General features: G+C 37.5%; 1 protein-coding gene across 1 annotated transcript in view; it reads right to left on the bottom strand.

Moving 5' to 3' along the window:
* Positions 1 to 1960: 1960 nt before the first annotated feature.
* FucTA (glycoprotein 3-alpha-L-fucosyltransferase A) overlaps positions 1961 to 19665 on the bottom strand; it is a 162146-nt gene continuing 144441 nt past the window's right edge. Inside the window, exons 7-10 of the mRNA XM_071588752.1 lie at positions 16723 to 16843; positions 9811 to 9998; positions 8374 to 8649; positions 1961 to 6436 (exon numbers count right to left, since the gene is read on the bottom strand). Of these exons, the coding sequence (XP_071444853.1) occupies positions 6349 to 6436; positions 8374 to 8649; positions 9811 to 9998; positions 16723 to 16843 (673 nt within the window). The 3' untranslated portion in view covers positions 1961 to 6348. The remainder of the gene's footprint in view (positions 6437 to 8373; positions 8650 to 9810; positions 9999 to 16722; positions 16844 to 19665) is intronic.

The following is a 19665-nucleotide window of genomic DNA, read 5'->3' as shown; positions in this document are numbered from 1 at the left end:
AATAAGCTTGGTGAACGTTCACATATTACGTCAAACGTCATGGAGAGGAAGTGCCCTCGAAAGTGTGGACAGGTGGGGTTGCAAGAAACTTAGCCTTCCGCAGGAGGCTACCAATTTTTCAAGGTAGACACAATATGTATCATTCTTGCAAAATAATTAACTATGTACTCCAACGGGGAGAAGAGCCAAAAGTCAGGTGGAAATGTTTTTTTTTATTTGAAACATTGCGCAAGGAAAAAGTAGACGGTGTAATGTATTGAATAAAAGGGATAGGGGTTGAACATACGCACGTGGAACGGGGTAGATAAGTTAGAAAGGAAAACATTACGACAAAGTTTATAAGATACACAGCCCATATGGGACCCACGTAAGAGAGAAGCGGCAGCTCAAGAACCTTTTCCGGAACGGGCAGCAAAGACGACGGTGACGGCGGGAAAGGGTATTACCATACCGAACTGAGATGGGATGATGGCAGAACACAAAGATTCAATGCTGTGTCGTAAATCCATGTACCCAAGGCGTCACTTCTGACGTCACCAAATTAAAAAAGAAAATGGAAAATTAATATCATTAAAATTGAAATTTTGTATTGATTTTCAAAATTCATTCGCATCGTGAGTACTTTATATAATTTAATTTGGACCAGTATATTAAAATTTTGCGAGCTTAGTTTTAGCCAAGCCGATAAAAATTTTAAAATGCTCAAGCGGAACTGCCGGGTTCAAAATATTGATTAAAATTATCATGAAATTAATTTTTTCGAGTTTTTTAAATTAAAAAGAGACGATAGTGAGGTTAATTGGGTTAGAAAGCTTCCCTCTGCCAACAATCAACGCTCATAACATTCTTCGGTTAATTAATTCAATACATCCTCCACAAATACTGATAAACTATATTCCATATCTTTATTATATTTACACAATTTCGCTCCCAATATAAATTAACTAAGTCTAATGAAAAATTGATCGATAGATGAGGAACTATTGAATTGTGCTATACTGATTAAAATAGCTGATAACCAACTAACCAAAGGTCAAATACATACCTACCTACCTGCATATTACTGATTCCGTTTCAAGAATAAATACCATTTCAAGTACCCACATCTTGAAAAAGCAATTTAAATGTGTGATGGTTCATTTATCCAACGGCCAAAATTAATGATATAATCAAAAGTACTTTTTAATGGCTAAATAAATATTAGCAACACATTTCTGAAGTACTAGTTTTCAGCATAAAGTATCATAGTAGATATTTGATGACCCACCGAATGAGGGATTCTGGTTTTGTGTAAATAGTTATATGAACGTTTTCGTATTTGAAAAAAATGAGAATTTTTGCGGTTAACGAACCGATATCTGGACTAATTAAATTCCTTGGCAATGGCAATCGGTTTAAAATTGAGTTGGAAAAAAACTTTTAGTGAATGGAACAAATATATTTTTACTTCCGGAATGATCCATTAAACATCATTCCTAATTTCACACGCATATTTTCATTACTTCCCTCGAGAACGTTTATTTATTATTTGAGGACATTTAGCCTTTTGGAAGGCCACCCACCAAGTTGAACATTTTTGGCATAGATTCTGCACAAAATCTGATCATTGGTATTTGCCATGGATGAGGGTAGTATAGGTAAATGGCATAGCTTACGCCATTTACGAACGCGTGACCTCTTCATCCCAGTCTTCTCAAAGCAAGAGTTCCTCTTCTTTATTCTCGGCGGAACTGACATGTATGACATCAGCTACCGTGAATGGCTCGCTTCCGAAGATAACTCATTCTTTGGTTGGAATTAATTTCACAGTTCCATCCTTTAGATTAACAACTACAGTTGAGATTTGATAGTGAGAGCGATTTCATCAGCACTTATTATGGAAATACTTATGCCGATTTCAATCTAGATCCAGGGAATTAAAACAAACTTCATGATTATTTTTTGACATAATATATTTATAAGTTATATTTTTAACAAAAATCACACGATTAATCACAACAATAAACAAACATTTTTTCATTTAAATGAAAACGTTTAATAAATGTTATAACTTTTCAATTACAGAAATAAAACTGGAAAGTAGATATCACTCACAGTTCTCTGTTATGGAGATGCATTCCATGAAACATTTATACACACATACACTCTGATAACATGGTAAAGGACCATCAATATCACTTAAATACTTCCTCTTTTACCTATTAAATATATTGGAATGACATGACTTCATCGAATCTTGTACTCGGACTTCTTATGTTAGTCTTTGACTAGATATCTCTCTGCATTGTACACAGTTTAACCACGCAGTATCAAGGCCCTAGTTTGGACCAAAGCACATTTTAACCGTTACTGAAAAACATCCTTGAAATTCCAAAATTTGATTTCCAGCATAACAATTATTGAACGAGTTTATGCGCATACAAGCTAAAATTCACAGATGCGCTGTGTGCAAACACGGCGTAGGATTAGTATACCGTGCAAAAGTCAAAGGTTTATTCAACAATATCGTAACGATATTGAATACAAACTTGAACCTTGAATCCTAAATGTTATTTTATTAATTAAAGCTCAAGTTTATTAATGATCTAGCTAAATAGGCAAACCTATCTGGTGGAATGGGCTGATCAATCATTTTATACATCTTATGTACATTTTGCTGTTTCATGTCCGCAGTCTCTAGATTTATGGGTGCCCCGCGTACAAATTAGAATGTAATATATAGATTGTCCATTTTGTTAATATTTTGTTCATAGGAAAATTGGATTAAACGAAATTTACGGAGAGTAGTTTCCGTACGAATGCACGCTTTTATCCAAATGTACAGTCGTTAAAGATTATGCTTCCGAAAATACACCGAAAGCGGTTGACAGAAAAACAATATATACGAAATACTGGAATGTCTTCTTCATGATGAAAAAGTATCACATTTTCCTTTGGTTTCGATAAGAGTTATATTTCTTACGGTGCGTCAGTAATGGGAGTTATTTCAATACAATAAGTAAACACATTTTTCTCAAGCTGAGAAGAAACTTAGCCCTTAACTTAATGAATATTAAGCATTCCTGTTCACCGGTGCTGTTGTGTGAAACATGATGCTTTGGTGGGAAAGTGTCTGAAAATATTGATAGCTGACGTTTAACTTAAAAGACTTTCAGCTCAGCAAAACTATTTCAAATTGAATATATGACGATTCTGCAAATCCTATTACGACAGGGAACATACTGTTACCACGCAACAAAACCTGAAATCATATAGGTACCCGGAGAGAGAGTTCCTTGTAGATTGTATTTCTTGATAGGCAAGACACAAGCAACCATTTGAATTGATACATAGTATACGATTTTTATGTAACATCGGGAAGGGACTCCCCATACTCTTTATTTGCATGGCATGACATTTGCATGGCATGACATTTGCATCAATTGATTCGGAAGTCTCAAGGCGAGAGACAAGCGAGACAGCTCAGAAACTAACATATCCTGATAATAAAGTGACGTTCTAAAGACCAAACGGTTAAGATTATTTCGCACCGTAATCGACTTTCAATTGGATTTTTAATCTTAATATTTATTTCTTGTCGGCAAACATCTCCCGGTCGATGTTCCACGCCGATTAAAATATGTAAACGGTGTTATCTATACTCAAAGCAAAAACGAAGGTGAAAGCTTACTTAACTCTGAAATTCAAACGCCACACCTACGAGTACGAAGGACGTATTTTATGCATTGTTTCTGACCTTGAGTGATTGTTTCTTCCCGCCTCATTTTAGCACTTCTGCCAAACTTAGTTATCATGATTTAGATGCAGATCCACGCAATTTTATACGGATTCTTAGCTAAATCTCTCACACATTCAAGGATATCGGATTGGTGCAGTGGCTAGAGTCTTTCGTGCTGAGCGTCCGATCCAGATGTAAGATGTTTTTTGTAGTGGTATACCTAAGCACTAACAGCGCTTGAAGTCCATATTTACGGTTGCCTATCTGTCGGATAATACGTTAACTCTGGGACCCTCGACGTTCTGCCCTATGGGCATTCTAATGTCAGAGCCTGAGCTTCTATCCTACCTTCTTCCGGAGCAGACATTGAAGCCTTCAAACTATACCTGATGGTGTAAGTTGCTGATTCGTCTAGAGCATATTTGAACAAATGAACGGATTCAGGCGCACTCGTGATGACAACGATACGTCTAAGGTTCCTTCTCCCCGCGTGCCATTACGTTCGATGGCCGGCCACGATATCAACCCGCCAGACCAGTGTCCATAAATTCCGCCACCAAAATCCATAGGTCAAAATTAGTTGGAAACACTGGGCAGAAGTTTACTCAAAATTAAGAATATGCCGATATTAATGTTTAGATTCTAAGTTTGATTTTCGCGAAATTTAATAAAAACATAGATCTCCACAGAGACCTCCCTTAAACTCTGAAGAGTTGCGTAAACCTGCACATTCCTTCTTGGAGACCGCATGAGTTTTCTTCAAAAATTTATAGAAACGGAGGCAATAACAAAGGTTGAACAATATTGCTTGAAAGACGATGTAACTTGAAACAATAAGTCAGATAAATAACTCCGACTTGAATCTGGTCAAGATGACTAGCTAACCTTTTCAAGAAATAACTATGCCAAAATGCTATATTCTAGTAGCGGCTATTAATCATGAATCATTTAAATGCATGACTAAAAGAATTTAGGAGAGCTTAAAATATAAAAAACTATCACTGATTTTAACTGATGCTGCTTTGTCAGGTCTAATCAATTTTATAGTCCAACTTGCATTCGGCATGTATTTTTTGGCCGATTCCCTCTTAAAGTTGTATACTTTCTCAATGCTGAGCTAAATACTATAGCTATTCCTGGAGATGAAGTCATCAGTAAGTCCCATTCCCGCAGAGTTTGTACTTAACTAAAAGCCACTATTTCTACTGACGAGGAAAAAATTGCATGAAAAGCTCTAGTGATATCTGGAAAGCAATTTAAACCAGAGTTCGTTATTTTATTGTTTACTCCAACATTGATAACATAAATAAAATTTTTATCCACAGGAGCTCATTTGATCCAACCAAAATCACAGTCTTCACTTGGAACATCGGTGCCTGCAAAAATTAATAGATATGTATAAGCGTAACACAAGATCACATTTCTAATAACAAGATGATACCGCTTCTTTTGGAACTTATTACAAAGATAAATAGTCATAAAATACGCGTATCTGTTAGAGGTATAAATTCTCGTCAGCAGTTTAACTACGTGAAAAATTGATTATTGCCCATTAACATAATGCGGCCTTAACCGTGTATTTCACCCACAACGTCTAATTTAAATAGAATTATATACTATAATTACAGTTTACCGATGGAATGTTTGCTAATTAAAGCTTTTCATAGTATTGTGTGAGCATATGTTCTATTTAAGTGAGCTTCATCAAATGGTTGATTGGAACTCCAGTGCAAAACGGTAACATTACACACCATAAATGCCTTTTAATGAGCTAATAAAATCAGTTTGGGCAATTGATAATTCTAGTTCAGTACATCAGTCGACCCCTTTCTCCTGTGCTTTAGCTATCATCTTCAACAACGATCAGATCACCGCTGACACTTCGTTTGACTTTATCATAGCACTCGCTTTCCTAGGAGCAATCCACAGTTCCGTCTAAAATTTTAAATCACAGCAACCATTACCTTAAAAAATGTCTCTTTGGCTTTTTTTTAATTTGAACTATATATCTACCTCGGCGATCACACAAAAACACGCACACTCGGCCGAGCATTTATTCACGCAAACTTTTCGTTGAAGATTATATCATACTCGGCTATGTAAGCTGACTCTTTATCAGCCGTAACAAGCATTGTTATTTAAACGGCTTTCAGTCACTCAGTCCACTTCCCCAACGATCACATTCTATAACCCCAATGTCAGTAGCACACATATCAAATAAAATGGCGAATTCCCTGCAGTAGCCGGGCCTTGTCGTTATTCGCACTCAAAGGTCCGGCTAAAAATGCACCAATTTTGGCTTTAATACTCGTAGTTTGCTCACACGCACATTATTTGCATGATGCGTAACCATCAAGTTGTTTCTCATTTTTCCTTCCCCCTTCAACGGCGTTAAGTTTTTTTCTATTTACATGTAAGAATCATGCACTCATAACCAAATACCTGGATGAGGCAACAACACAACGTTCCCCGGTAATTTCTTCCGGGGTTTTCAACAGACCTCTTCCGGGGGTGGTTTTAAAGCATGAGACTGCATTCAAAATCCGGGATGGAGGAAGAACGGCGATGATATGGAGTGCGTGTCAACCAACTTGAGCTGTTTGGAAGGAATATTCCTCCTCGTACCAATCTCATTCTCTCCCTTTACCAATATTTTTCCAAGTTCCAGACGTACAGACACCAGGACCCCTCCACCACCGATTGATGTCTTCATACGTCCTACAAAGGAAACACGCAGATTAAAAAAAAAGTACATACTTGAAGTTGTTACAGGGGGGTTAAAATTTAATTTGATGGAGATTCACGGGCACGCGAATCAAGGGGAATTTCGTGAAACCGTAAACGCATGGCTTTCACAAGGTAACAAACATTTCTGCACTTTTTGAAACTTAAAGTCTAGTCCTGGTAGGGTATTAATATTAACGTTTATCGAAAGGAAATATTTTAAATTGACATCTTGTGCAAAACATAATCATCGAGACAGGTCACTAGAATCAATATGGATTTTGAGTGGCTAATGGTTATGTAATCACTGAAATAATTCATGCAAACTTCACGATTAAAGGGCACCAAGGGGTTTTGCTTCATTGGGCGTAGACAGGTGGCAGCAAAAATTTCCCGAGTTTCCGAGTGTTTTTCTCTGTATCCTTTTGAGTTATAGGCCCTCTGATGGCATTTTTAGGCAGTGTTGGTGGGGGCAGAGTTTTGGCGTTTTTGATTTTCTGAGCCGCGAATCATCTGTGTCATCGGGTCGATCTTTAAGCAGACTCAAAATGAATTCCACAAAGGACCCCTCGCGTCAAGCATAAACCAGTCACAGATCCATTTCAGTTATACGTGTAATTCTAAAACCCTGGGTAATTCTGATTTTCTTAAGCATGTCCTACATAAAAGTATTCTCAAAGTTTACCCATAATTATGCAACAATTTCAGAGTGTAAAAATCATTCGCCTTTACCGGGATGCGAATGATTTTTACACTCTGAAATTGTTGCATTTATAATTGTCATCAGCGGATGACTCCGTCAAAAGTTACTGCTGCGGCATCTCCCACAGTTTATTGGAAGTTACCCATAATCTATGTTTTCGGAAATATGTCTATACCATCTGCGAGGATGGATATAATTCTCTTGCCGCTAGCTCACACGACATATGATAGATTGTAGAACTAGAATAGCGGTTTTTCTTAATAATGCTTTCCTATTGTTCAAAAGACACAAAGGTGTGTCCATATGAATGTTATAGTTGCACTAGATGCAGTGATGTATTTGCAGCCTTCCAAAACTCTTTGACCGCAAGAGGAAAGTGGGCCGGTAAAATACCGTACAGACTAGAGAGCTGAAAGCAATTGCAATGACACCGAGCTATTACTTTCTGAATGATATCGATATGGCTGAAAAGGCAAACTACAAATAAATTTATTAGCCTCACCCATCACCCTATGTAACAATTTAAAATGTAATTAGTAGTGATGAAAAACTAGCCCAACTATTGGCTAGTTTTCAGATGTTTCATGATTCACATTCAAAAATTTAAGAATTTATCCAACATTATGAACTTGAAATAATAGGAGCATTAGTTCTACTTATATGCATGTATTCCCCACCATAATTCATTTGGCATCATTCATGCCCCCGTTATTCGGCTTAATCGGGCTAAAACCGGCGTGATTAGTATTTTTGATGCTGCATGACTGTAACCATGCTCTGCTACACACCATAGCGCTGTCTCGGAGGGTAACATGTAGAATAGAACGATTAGTCCAATTGATAGTTGAGGAACGTTGGTGGTTTATATTTACTTTTGAATAATGTTTATCTCCAATCTCAAGTGGTCTATGTAGAATTTCTTAATTTTAATTGATCATGAGTGTAAAATATATCCTAATCGTGTCACCAATTACTGCATCCTGAACTGTTTTTGTAAATGAGTTATAGAAACGAAATAGTGTTAAACTGTTGGAAAGACATGGGTATCAGAAGTGAATCAGTCAGTCTTCGCAGCAGCCAATATAAGCCATCTCGCTAATCCTTCAGAACACTGTGTTATTTTTTTTAGATCTGGTGAGGATCGAAATGAACTGTGAGCAACACGAGGTTTATTATCCCGTTACGTGAATTGCGTAGAGGAGACATTGAAATTGAGAGAGTGGCCAACCTGTGCTTCGGCGCGAACCTCCCGTTGCTCGACCTCGCCCGGTCGTCGTGCAGAAGGGCGCAGAGCCGGCAGAGAAAATGCGTGTTGACGAACTCCCCGGTACCCTTCCACCTGAAGTGCGCGTTGTACGCGGCGTCGTCCGAGTCGAGGCGCTTGAGGTGAGCGGCGAGGTCAGCCGGGCCGTTGAAGTCCTCGACGTGCAGGAAGGAGTTGCGCGGCGCCGAGCGCATGTAATCCTCTGGCCGGGCTCCCATCGCGATCGGAAGGATGTTGTGACTGCAAAGCACAATTGGTCGATCAGTTACACGCACCCTATGACTCCGGGGTATAATAGGCTACGCTTTAATCGAAACGATATGTCCCGAAACCGCTGCCAAGGAGAATTAGATCGCCAACACTGAATGGTAGAACATTTCGTGTGCACCGTCATGATAGACACACCAACGTCGGTCAAAGTTGGAAATGCTGGCACAGGTAGAAGATCGGAGGGGACAGAACAGTTTAGTCTGATTTATCATCCATGCATTGGAAGCAATACTTAGATCAGAGACATTTCTGAGTGTTATTTTATAGGAGAGGCAATAGGCTGCGGTCATTTGCGGCATTAGGGATATTTGGATATTTGGTTAATATGGTAGAGATAGGATTTTCAGTAAATGGGGAAACCCAGAACCGGGGTTAGCCTAATCTTAACGAAAGGCGTCAAGGGGCCCATGCGCAGTTCAACGTCTCATCTGATGGACGGCGGACTCTCACTTGAAGACCTCTCCACATGGAACCCATGTAAGTATCGGGATAGCTCTGTAAAATTTTACCATTGCCTGAATTCAAACCAGGGACCTCTGGGTTGGGTGCCTTAGCAACTGCACTTAACCGACTCCCTCCCCAGATGTCCTTATTTTGAGCTTTACGATGCAAACGTTAACAGTAACATATATAGGACAATTTGGAGGAAAAAAACTAGTATTCCAATCAACGTTTTTGAATTAGTGATTCCTTTACCTGAAACTCGTGTTCATCGAACTTTTAGTCCGCTTAAGGCTTCTATATCAAGGATTATTTTCAAATAATTGTTGCCGACTTAGGCGGACCGATAGAATTTTATTTGAAAACATTTAGGTTCTAGCATGGGAAACAGTTTTCGTGCAAGCACTAAAAGTAATTTCTGCAACATAGGAACGTAGTGGAAACAAATTTGAGGCCGCAACGGATTTTTAACCTAATTCCAACGATATTTGAATTCAAGCATACCATTGGAAACAATTTTTGAACATGTAGACGAGATTGAAATATGAGAGAATACTTTTCACTAAATTGAAAACCCTTATGAAACTTTGCTAAGAACCCAGCATACACTGCAAAGACAACCGAATGTCGTGGATAGTGTATTTCACTTCGCTTACCCTTGTGATACCCATATTGCCATTCTTAACTCACCCAAGGCCATTGACGAAGAACTTCTCCGTGATGTAGTCCTTGCAGTTGGAGTTTTCGAATGCGAGGTAGAATTTGTAGTCCCTGTCGAGGAGACGGAAGCATCTTTCGGGCGACGATCGCGGGCATCGCTTACTCCCACACGCGCCGTACACATCAACCTCCACATGCTTCGCCAGCTCTTGGGCATACTGTAACCATTAATGTTCTTTAACTGCTGTTCATATTGAATATGAACAAGCATTGAATCTACGTATCAAGGTTTTGAGTTCAGATGAAAGAGAAAACATGGAAACAGAAAAATAACCGTTTTCGAAAGGGGAGGAATTAGTGACAGGGACCGTTAAAATTAGGAGTGAAATCTGCTGTTAGCAGTGACGTGCAGATGTATTCGCCTCCAAAGGATTTCAACATTGGAAGTTGAAAGGAGGAGATTTAAAAATTGAGAGATGTGATATGGGGACGGAGAGAGGTGAGTTGGGCATAATGGAGGCCAGGTGAAGAAGTTAATTAGGCAGGGAAAGGAATGAGGCGAAAAAATGCAAGGATCTTTTATTCATGAAAACGCTTTAGAATGTGTCATTCTCCTTCGTTGTTCATTAGAATATAATCACTTGTGATGTTGATGTAGTCGAGGTTTACGTTACTAAGGTTCTGAACCTAAGGAGGGAGAAAATTTGGGTAAAAAATCTCATCGGTCTTGTAGTATTTTTCTAACGCTTTAAACTAGAAAAAGTCCCAAATATTAGCAATTTATCGAAAAAATCAATCAGTACATTGAGAAAAGAATTGTTTCTGCGAGAAATATAATACAAAAACAGAATTGTCCGCGAAAGAGGCTCGGGTGCTAAAGGTTGTTTTTTACAATTTTTTCTTGTTTGAACACCGTTGTGCTGAACACAAATATTGAAAAAGGATGCCAATTAATTAAGATATGCTTAAGGTATTCCTTATTATAAATGGATAAGGGATAATAGCAATACATAATATGGGAGCGAATACGGAAGATAAGCTAATTTTTCTATAGGTTAGAATCCCGCCTCGGGGTGGGTGTTGTGTAACTCTGGTAGTACGTTCCCTGGAAAGACAAGCCAAAGGCATACTTAGCATCCAAGGAACACACGGACCACCAGAGACGTCCGGAGATCAACAACAAAAAAAACTTAGGAAAAAAGGTTTCCGAGTATTACATAGCGTGAAAAGGAGTAGGGAGACAACTCTTGCTTCTGCTAAGTCGCTGGGCTTTGATTGTTACCAATACTGATAACATTTTGTGATGAAAATACTAAATTATCTATGAAGTTTCATATTCATGGGGAGAAATTCTGATTTAAATATACTTCAATGAATAATCTTTAAGGGGATGTAATAAAATTGAAAATGTGCCAGAAAATAGGCGAGGCTCATTTCCTAAGTTTTTAAGGTTTTTAAATGACGTGAGACGGAATTATTCTTTAGCAATTTACATAAATAAATACAATTTTTGAAAGAGCGTAAATTTGTCATCGGCACTTTGGTTTGAGCTCGAATTAAAGCGACAGAAAACGTAATAAACAACCTTTCAAATGTTTATTGATGATAATTGGACTTAGAAATGGGGACGTTTATCATCTTATTGTTGTTACACCCGTTTCCATGCCGTATTTTGTTAGTCTAATGACGGCCTTAAAAATCGCTCATATGCAAAAGCTGCTGGTACCGTCTGTTGTCTTATAAAGGAAAAAAAATTACATAAACATTCATAAATTAATTTCCATGTTATCTCCAAACTGAAACATTAAAAAAACAGCATATTCGGTGGCAATATTTTTCTTACTTTAGCTGAGTTTCGTAATAATGCTGTGTTCGAGGAAAGGGATGCCAGAAGCTAAAGGAAGAATGGAAAACTGTTTACCAAAAATACTTCAAGAGAAAACCAATTTTCCTGGAACCTATATGAATCTTTTTGAGAGAACAAGAGCAAGGATGCCTCGAAATATGCAAGTGAAACTCACTTTGTGCTGCATTAGAAACTGTTACGCCAGTGCGCATTCCGATGACGTCACTAAGCTAGTTTCCTCGAGCGTCTCCTTGAACTTTCGGTTCGTGTTTACTTTGAATCTTTTCCAGACGGTTCTCAAAAGAAAGCGCATTCACCTAATTCACATTAAATACAGAATTTAATCATCTACCATCATGTATTCAAGGACTATTTCCTATAGGTGTGCTACTGATGACGGCTTAAAAAAATGCTATCGGGGAATATGGTTTAACTTGGTGACTGTTAAGTTGAAATTATCTACCAGGAATAAAAATAAAAATGGAAGTTTTTTCGATGAACAAACCATCACTCCGTCCACTTCCGCAAATATTTATTAAGTAACCTTTGGCAATCATTCTGCTTCATGATACGAATACCACTTATCAGTCTGTCGATAGATCTTAATCGTGTAAAATTAAATGGATGAGATGCAAGAGAACCCGATAGTGACAGAGAAATTTCGAAAACCATTGTATAAATAAATTTTCCATGTAAAATTACCATTTCAACTTCACCTTTGTGTGGGCTATAATGCATCAAACCTCCTTTATAACGAAATAATGGAGCATTCTATAATACATGTACAAGAATCAATCGAAAGTACGTCCTACGATTCCATTCATAACAAAATAAAAGAACGTCACTGTACCATTTTCATTTTCGGCCTTCTACTATAATTTTAACAAACAAGAAATATTAATTAATTTCCCAAGCTCTTCGAATTCGGAACGACGCAAATCATTCAAAATTAATATGATTGTGTTTTATACTTCCGTCCTAAATTAAGCCTATATTCTAAGCGTTTAATATTTAGTAATCAATTGATATTCTCATAAATAGAATTTCAGCCTTAAACTGCTCTGATTATCGGCGGAAATGCGTTCAGCGTTTGGGCGTCTTCTGCAAATTTGTCAAAAGGAAAACAATAATATTTGCAATCTACTAGACATGGAAAGAAATATATTAATAAATCTCCTGACGATCAAAAAAATATAAGCAATGACAACGGCTCAAGGAACGGAAAAACCAACGAGACTACCACGAGAAGGAACGGACCTGAACCGTCACGGTACTTTGGTACAGGTACGGTTCTATGATACGTGGCGGTACCGTGACGCATTACATTTCTACTTGCATACATGCAACCTTAGCGTGGAAATAAACCCAGTCTCAAAGTGAACACACTTATTCCTCGTTGTTATTCTGGTAGTTTTCAAGAAGACGGCGAAAAAAATGAACAGGTAATGTAGGGCGTAGCACGAGTGAAACTATCAAGAAGTTGAAATCCAGGAAATTCCTGAACCAAAGAAGATAAAAGTCGGACAGAAAATCCCAGGAACGGATGACCAAATGAGCTTATTGAATGTGAACAAGATATCAAATGAAACTAGTGCGTAACTTCCTGAGATTGAAAATTTTTAGGGGGAGGAAATTAGATTAGCGAGTTCAATTGACACATCCCCTAGGATTTGAGAAGCAAAGAATGCAATTATCCACAGGATATTATTTTTAAATTCGTGGGGTTGCGTTAACTACCCAATGATAATGTAATATGATAACAATTTGACATAGGAGGAAATTGCATTTAATAAAATAATATAGTGGTTACTCATCGTGTTTCGTTTCCATCGCATCCCGTCAGAACTTCATCAGTTTATTCGGTAGAAAGTTAAACACACCAACAAAATGATTCCCAAAATGTGTTAAACGTCAACTTGACAAACAGGGTAAGAAAAACAATTAAAAATTAGCAGGAAGAAGGTTTACCCCTAGAACTAAGGCAATTGTTTCGGAAACTTTCAAGCACTTCTTGAAACATTCTGGTCGAAACTAGCTTGGACATTTTGTTTCACTATTTAAATACTGATGGAGTTAAGAATTTCAGATTTTGTTAAAGGAGCAAATTTAATTACGCTAAGGTTTTTGAGAAATGGTTGGTTTGTGACATATTATTACAGCAGGAAAAGGAAGGGTCAGGAAGAATCTCATCTAATGGTTTATTATTTACTTTTTAAGCTATTATTCGTGAAGAAAAATTGATTTCACATTAATCTTCATAGATAAAATTACGGAAATACTCACTAATTAAGCTGCTCTGTGAAAATTAATTAAGAATTTCTGAACCTAAGAAATAAGTGAAGAAATTCTTATTTCATTTCACTGCAGGTATATTTTTCATTACTACCAATATAAAACAAATATCTTGAAAGAGAGGGTACTTTCACATTGAAAACGAAATAGAACTCCAATCACAGTAGAACAGTAATCTTAATGAAATACGCTTTCGTTTGACCTTGATGCAAGTTTTTAAGAGAAGGTTTTATATGAATGATGGCGGCGTTAAATACTTAAAATATGGGAGATATGGCGAGTTCATGCCTGAGGCATTGATACAAATAAAAACGGAATAAATTCACCAAATTGCCTTACGAATTCTAAGAACGGCCTCATAGATTCTAAAGAATGGCATTTAAGTTTGCTAAACCTTCACCTAGATATGCTGTTCGAAACTCATAATTTTACATTCAATCGGTTCACTGCCCTTTCGAAAAAGCTAGGAACAAACCCGAAATATAACTTGTTATTTGCAAAAGCGCCAAGGGGAAACGCTAATTTTTCACATAAGAGAAGAAGGAAAAGATATTTTTCGCGCTATTGCTTAAACGCATGAGGAAGGAAGTTTAGCCCGAAGGTTTTCTCAAGTCAACTCTAATTCTCATCCCGTAAATAGACTTAGTAGCAGCATGCGACGACTGTAGAGTCATTAGTTTAATTTTGCTCGCCAAAAAGGTAGTACTAGGAGTTATCGATAGGTGAATGCTTTATAGGAAAAATAGCTAGAGAAGGATCAATTGGGGTCTTATTAAACTCATACGCTGTAATATCAGTTGGGAAAGTAACTGGTCTTAAGGATTACCGCCGAAGTACCAGTAGTTCAAACGGTAAACATGGCACCTTTGATTGATGACTTGGTTGATTTTATCTCAATCTAAAATTCATAACTTCATCTAATACCTATTTAGTTATGCAATATTAAGTTCTATAATTGTGGAAATAAATAAGAGGTGAATATTATATTTTAAACTTTTGCGTTAATTATGTCATTTTCAATACGATGCATTTGCGGTAAATTTAATTTTGCAATGTCAACTCGTTTTGAAAGAAAAGTAAAAAAATAAGGTTGATTATACTGAAATGAAGCATCTTGTATGTAAATTGAGAACATAATAATGAAAGCAAAATTATTGCATAGTCCTGAGTTAAAGTTGGTCATATATTTTGAAGAACCTTGAATTCATTTAGTCTAATCTTTAGTATAATATTCTATTTTCTTATAATGACTACATAGGATTTTAGGGATAGATTAGTCAAATTTCAGCTAAATACCTATATACGCCATTAAGTATGGACACAAGCATCTTAATAGAAAAAATATATAACATGGGATGCTCATGTTTTGTTTCGTGGATTTAGAGAAAAGGTTAGATGGAGCAGAGAGGAAAACTTTCATGAGAAGACTGCCAACAGAAGTACACTGCAAGGGTAGACTAGTTATTCAACCTCAATATAAATCAGTTTGCTCAACATGCGTAAAGGTAGGAGAATCGAAATTTGCAGAATAGAGAGAGAAGTAAGGCAGGCTTATGCAAAAATTCCAGTGCTTTTCATGGATACATCGAAAATATGATAAGAGAGTTATAGGTGAGGCCGCGGTGTGAGAACACGCCTCCTACTGATTGGGTCAATAAGATTTTTGCAAATAATAGATTAAGTTAAATACGCAGCCAAATGATTGCTATCTTTGATAAGCGCATTGAAGCTTCAATTTAAGATGTGAAGATAATTCTTAAAATAAAGTAGGCTTGTTGCTTTAGTATTAACATTGGTGATGAATTAGAGCTGCTAGTACAATTAACGCAGATAATCAGTATTTTGGAGAAAAATATACTCCATAAAGTCCATACTTTTAAAAACATATGATTAGGATAAGAACTGAGTTTAAAAATGCATTTACTCGTACATAGAGGAAATCCGTGAATAAGTAAAAGTATATCTTTTGACTTTACTCAAAAGTGTCGAATGTTGTATATATTTATAATTGGAAAGAGTGAAATCATTTCTAGGTCTGGATTATATATTGGAAAAAAGGAAACTTTGAAATATTCTCGTAAAAGACACGAAAGGAATCTTTCTTTGGATTGGAATCTATTGGAGGAAAATAAAAAAAACATGCTAATAGTGACTTAAAAATGGTTTTCTCAAATTATTCCAAAATTGAAATGCCAGAGATATTCCAAAATTTGTAATAAAGAAATAAAAGCTATATGGTCATTTATGCCTAAGTTACACGACCAACGAAGAAGAGATGATTTAAAAAATTAAATTACGAAGCAATATGAAAATGCGAAAAAATATTAGGAGAGTGATATGGGAAACTGGACAATATGAAAGAAGGTTAAAATGAGGATTATCATTAAACCATCCATGTTCATGCTGATATCAAGTCACAGTAATATTAAACACGTTATCTCCATTTAACTAAACATAACGTATTACTTGCCTTTTAATATATTGGGTTAAGCAGAATACATGACAAACTAAGTATCGTAGAATGAAAGAGTTAAACAAGCATGAATGATACATTAAAGACCTTAAATCTTGCACTGAAAATGATGCTGAAATATTAAATCATCCAAAAGTAGACAAATTATTCTTCAAAAATGAGGAAAATTATTTGAAGTTTCCTCGCCAGAAAGCAACTCCCATCTCATGGAATTTTCTAAATTACTCTATAGACAGATATGACGAAGATATGAATAAATATTAAAGTGTAATTAATAGTTACTAGAGAGATGCATCACGACAGCAAAAAGAAATGGGTCAATAAACCTCACCTGCAGACGACCATTTCTCGCCCCGCAGTTGGAGACAAACCAAGCTACCATCTTCGTCTTGTTTGCAGCATAATTTATCGGCTGTGGTTTCTCCTTTATTCTCTCGTCATAATACACCCACCTGAAACGCATGAGACGCAATTATCATCACTAAAATTTCAGGTTAAACTGTCACTAACATAATTTTAATTATGCTATAATTATTCAATATATTTTAAGTATCATACGTTTACGGCATTAACGTTTTGGAAACACGCTTATTGTTTTGGATCAATGGTTTAAGATAGTTAAAATAAAAAGGTTTTTTATCATTAGTATTCCCAGTAGCTAAGCAAACTTGCCTGCATCGCGATTTGTTTATTGATTAATTAAATCTATTTTGATGCACTTGAGAATAGTAATTTCAATGATTATATTGGTTGTATCAAAAGCTGCAGTATGTGAGGATTATAATTTTGATTTCACGCGCAGCAAAGGTAGTTAGTTCTTAGCTTCACCAACATAAGGATAGGGAAGAGAGGAACTGAGTACTTAGAAAAATATCAGTTTGAGTTTAGAAAGGTAATGGTATGCATGATGCCATTGGGGACCAGTAATAGATTGGTAGACATGAATATAGAGTACAACCAGGACGTATTTGCATGTTTCGTGAATTTGGAGAAGGCGTTCAACACTGTACAGGACACACTCATTGAATGTTTTGCAGAAGACAGGAGTAGACAGGATAGACGACATCCGGAATTTTGGATTCCTTAGAATGCACAGGTGAGAATAGCGAATGGGTGGTGCTAGGAAGGGATGTCCATTACCGACTGTTTGTTCCAATATACATCAATGAGAAGGAAATGTTAAGGAAGGAACGTGAAGGGCTGGTGGCTGGAGTGGAAGAAGCTGGGGAACTCTTCAAATCAGTTTGGCTGGCGGATGGTCAGGCGTAAGTTAGCCAGTTAGACAATGGGTTCCAATCGTTACTAAACGCATTGCAGAATAAGTGTGATAGTATGGGATGAGAATTAATCATTACAAAACGAAGGTAATGAGATTGTACATAAAAAGTAAGGATAACATGAGCATTAAAGTTGAGGGACATTAACCTGAACGGTTAATTTGTGGGGCGAGTGGGGGGACTGATTAAATGTTATGCATCTACTTATTTAATCCTGGGTACAGATATTCTTGCACGGGGAAAATGCATGCTTATTCCAAAGTTAGTACATGATATGATAGTTCATTGCATTCTTATGAAGTTTGGTTGATTACCGAATCGGATCGCGTGCGACGGAGAGAAGCTAGGTTTGCGAAACGTTGTCATGACAAACTGAGTAGCGTATCAAAATTATTAGAGGGTCTAGGATGGAAATCACTCACAGAGCGAAGGCTAAGTTTCAGCTTTAATCTCTTGCATAAATTGAAAGGATGTCCCTTCATCAATGATGCTGAAAATATATTATTAACCCCATTGTACTATGTTAGGAGAGATCATGTAAATAAAATTCAAGAGTTGAAGGGCAGAACAGATAGATTTAAGATGCCATTTTCCCACGAGGGATCAGGATAAGGTTTTCCGACCGCAGTAGGGCACATATTTTCGGGTCAAAATTATCTGGTGGGTAATTACCCCCTGCCACACACCCTAGGGATGGCTCGTAGGACACTGAATAAATAAAGTTTTTAGTTGAAGAGAAGTAGCTGTGGTGGGGAGAGAGGGCAGTATGAAAATATTGTAACAATTATCTGAGTGTTTCTTGCGAAGGGTGGCAGGTTCAGGAAACGACGAGGCGGCCAGGGAAGAGGGATTACGGTACATGAGATTATGTGAATTTCAGCGTGGATATTTAGTCCTTCTTCCAGAACAAGAAAGGTACATTAAAAGGCCTATTCAACACGGACATTTCTCTTCTCTCTCCACCTCATCAACCTCTTTTCTGGGTCCGCTACATAGACGATATTTTTATTCTCTGGACACATGGCTCTGACTCTCTCAACAACTTCTTATCCGCCTTAAATTCATCTTTCACGGTTAAATTCACCTCTTCCATTTCAGACTCCACCATCACCTTTCTTGACACAGACATCTCACTTCAAAACAACAAATTCACTACTTCAGTACACATCAAAGCCACTAACCATCAGCAATACCTACACCACACAAGCTGTCATCCTCAACACACGAAACGCTCGATTCCTAACTCTCTCTCTATCCGCGGACACCGAATTTGCAACACCACAGCCACTCTCAACAAATACCTTGCCAATCTACACCTTGCACTCCTCAAACGCGGTTACCCAGAAAAGTTGCTACGAAATAAAATCCACCGTTCCACCCGACCACACACACCACACAATAACAAGCCCACATCTGACGCAGGACTCAACCTTTGCACCACCTATTACCCCGGATCACACAGACTGAAAACCCTCCTTAAAGAACTGTTTCCAATTTTACATGACAATGACGCGACCTCATCCTTACTACCCCAATGCCCATCTATCGCATACAGACGACCCGCCAATCTCAAAAACCTTCTGAGATCCACCAACCCTTTGGCGCCCCCCCGTGACCAATTTCCCAATATTTCCCCAACTTGCAACCGCCCCCGATGTAAAACCTGTCCTCTTATTATGCCTACTCCCCTCTCCCTACATCCCCTCATAGCCCCCCCACCTCGTTCCCACGCTAATTGCCTCTCAAAAAATATTATTTATCTTTTATCATGCAAACATTGCACTTCCTTCTACATAGGTGATTGCATTACCCCCTTATCCATCCGAATGAATAATCACCGGTACTCCTGTAATTCTGCCTCACTCTCTTCTCTTCCTATCCCTTCACACGCCAATTCCCACAACCTTTCATTCGACCAGTGTTTTTCCCTCAGCATCCTAGAATCCCTACCTGATTCAGCTACCAACATAGAGGTGAGAACTCGTGTATCCGCCTAC

The sequence above is a fragment of the Hetaerina americana genome, unplaced genomic scaffold (assembly GCF_022747635.1).
Source record: "Hetaerina americana unplaced genomic scaffold, ioHetAmer1.1.p SCAF_3, whole genome shotgun sequence".
Taxonomy (NCBI): domain Eukaryota; kingdom Metazoa; phylum Arthropoda; class Insecta; order Odonata; family Calopterygidae; genus Hetaerina; species Hetaerina americana.
The sequence above is the reverse complement of the archived record's forward strand: the minus strand, read 5'-3'. Positions and strand labels throughout refer to the sequence as shown.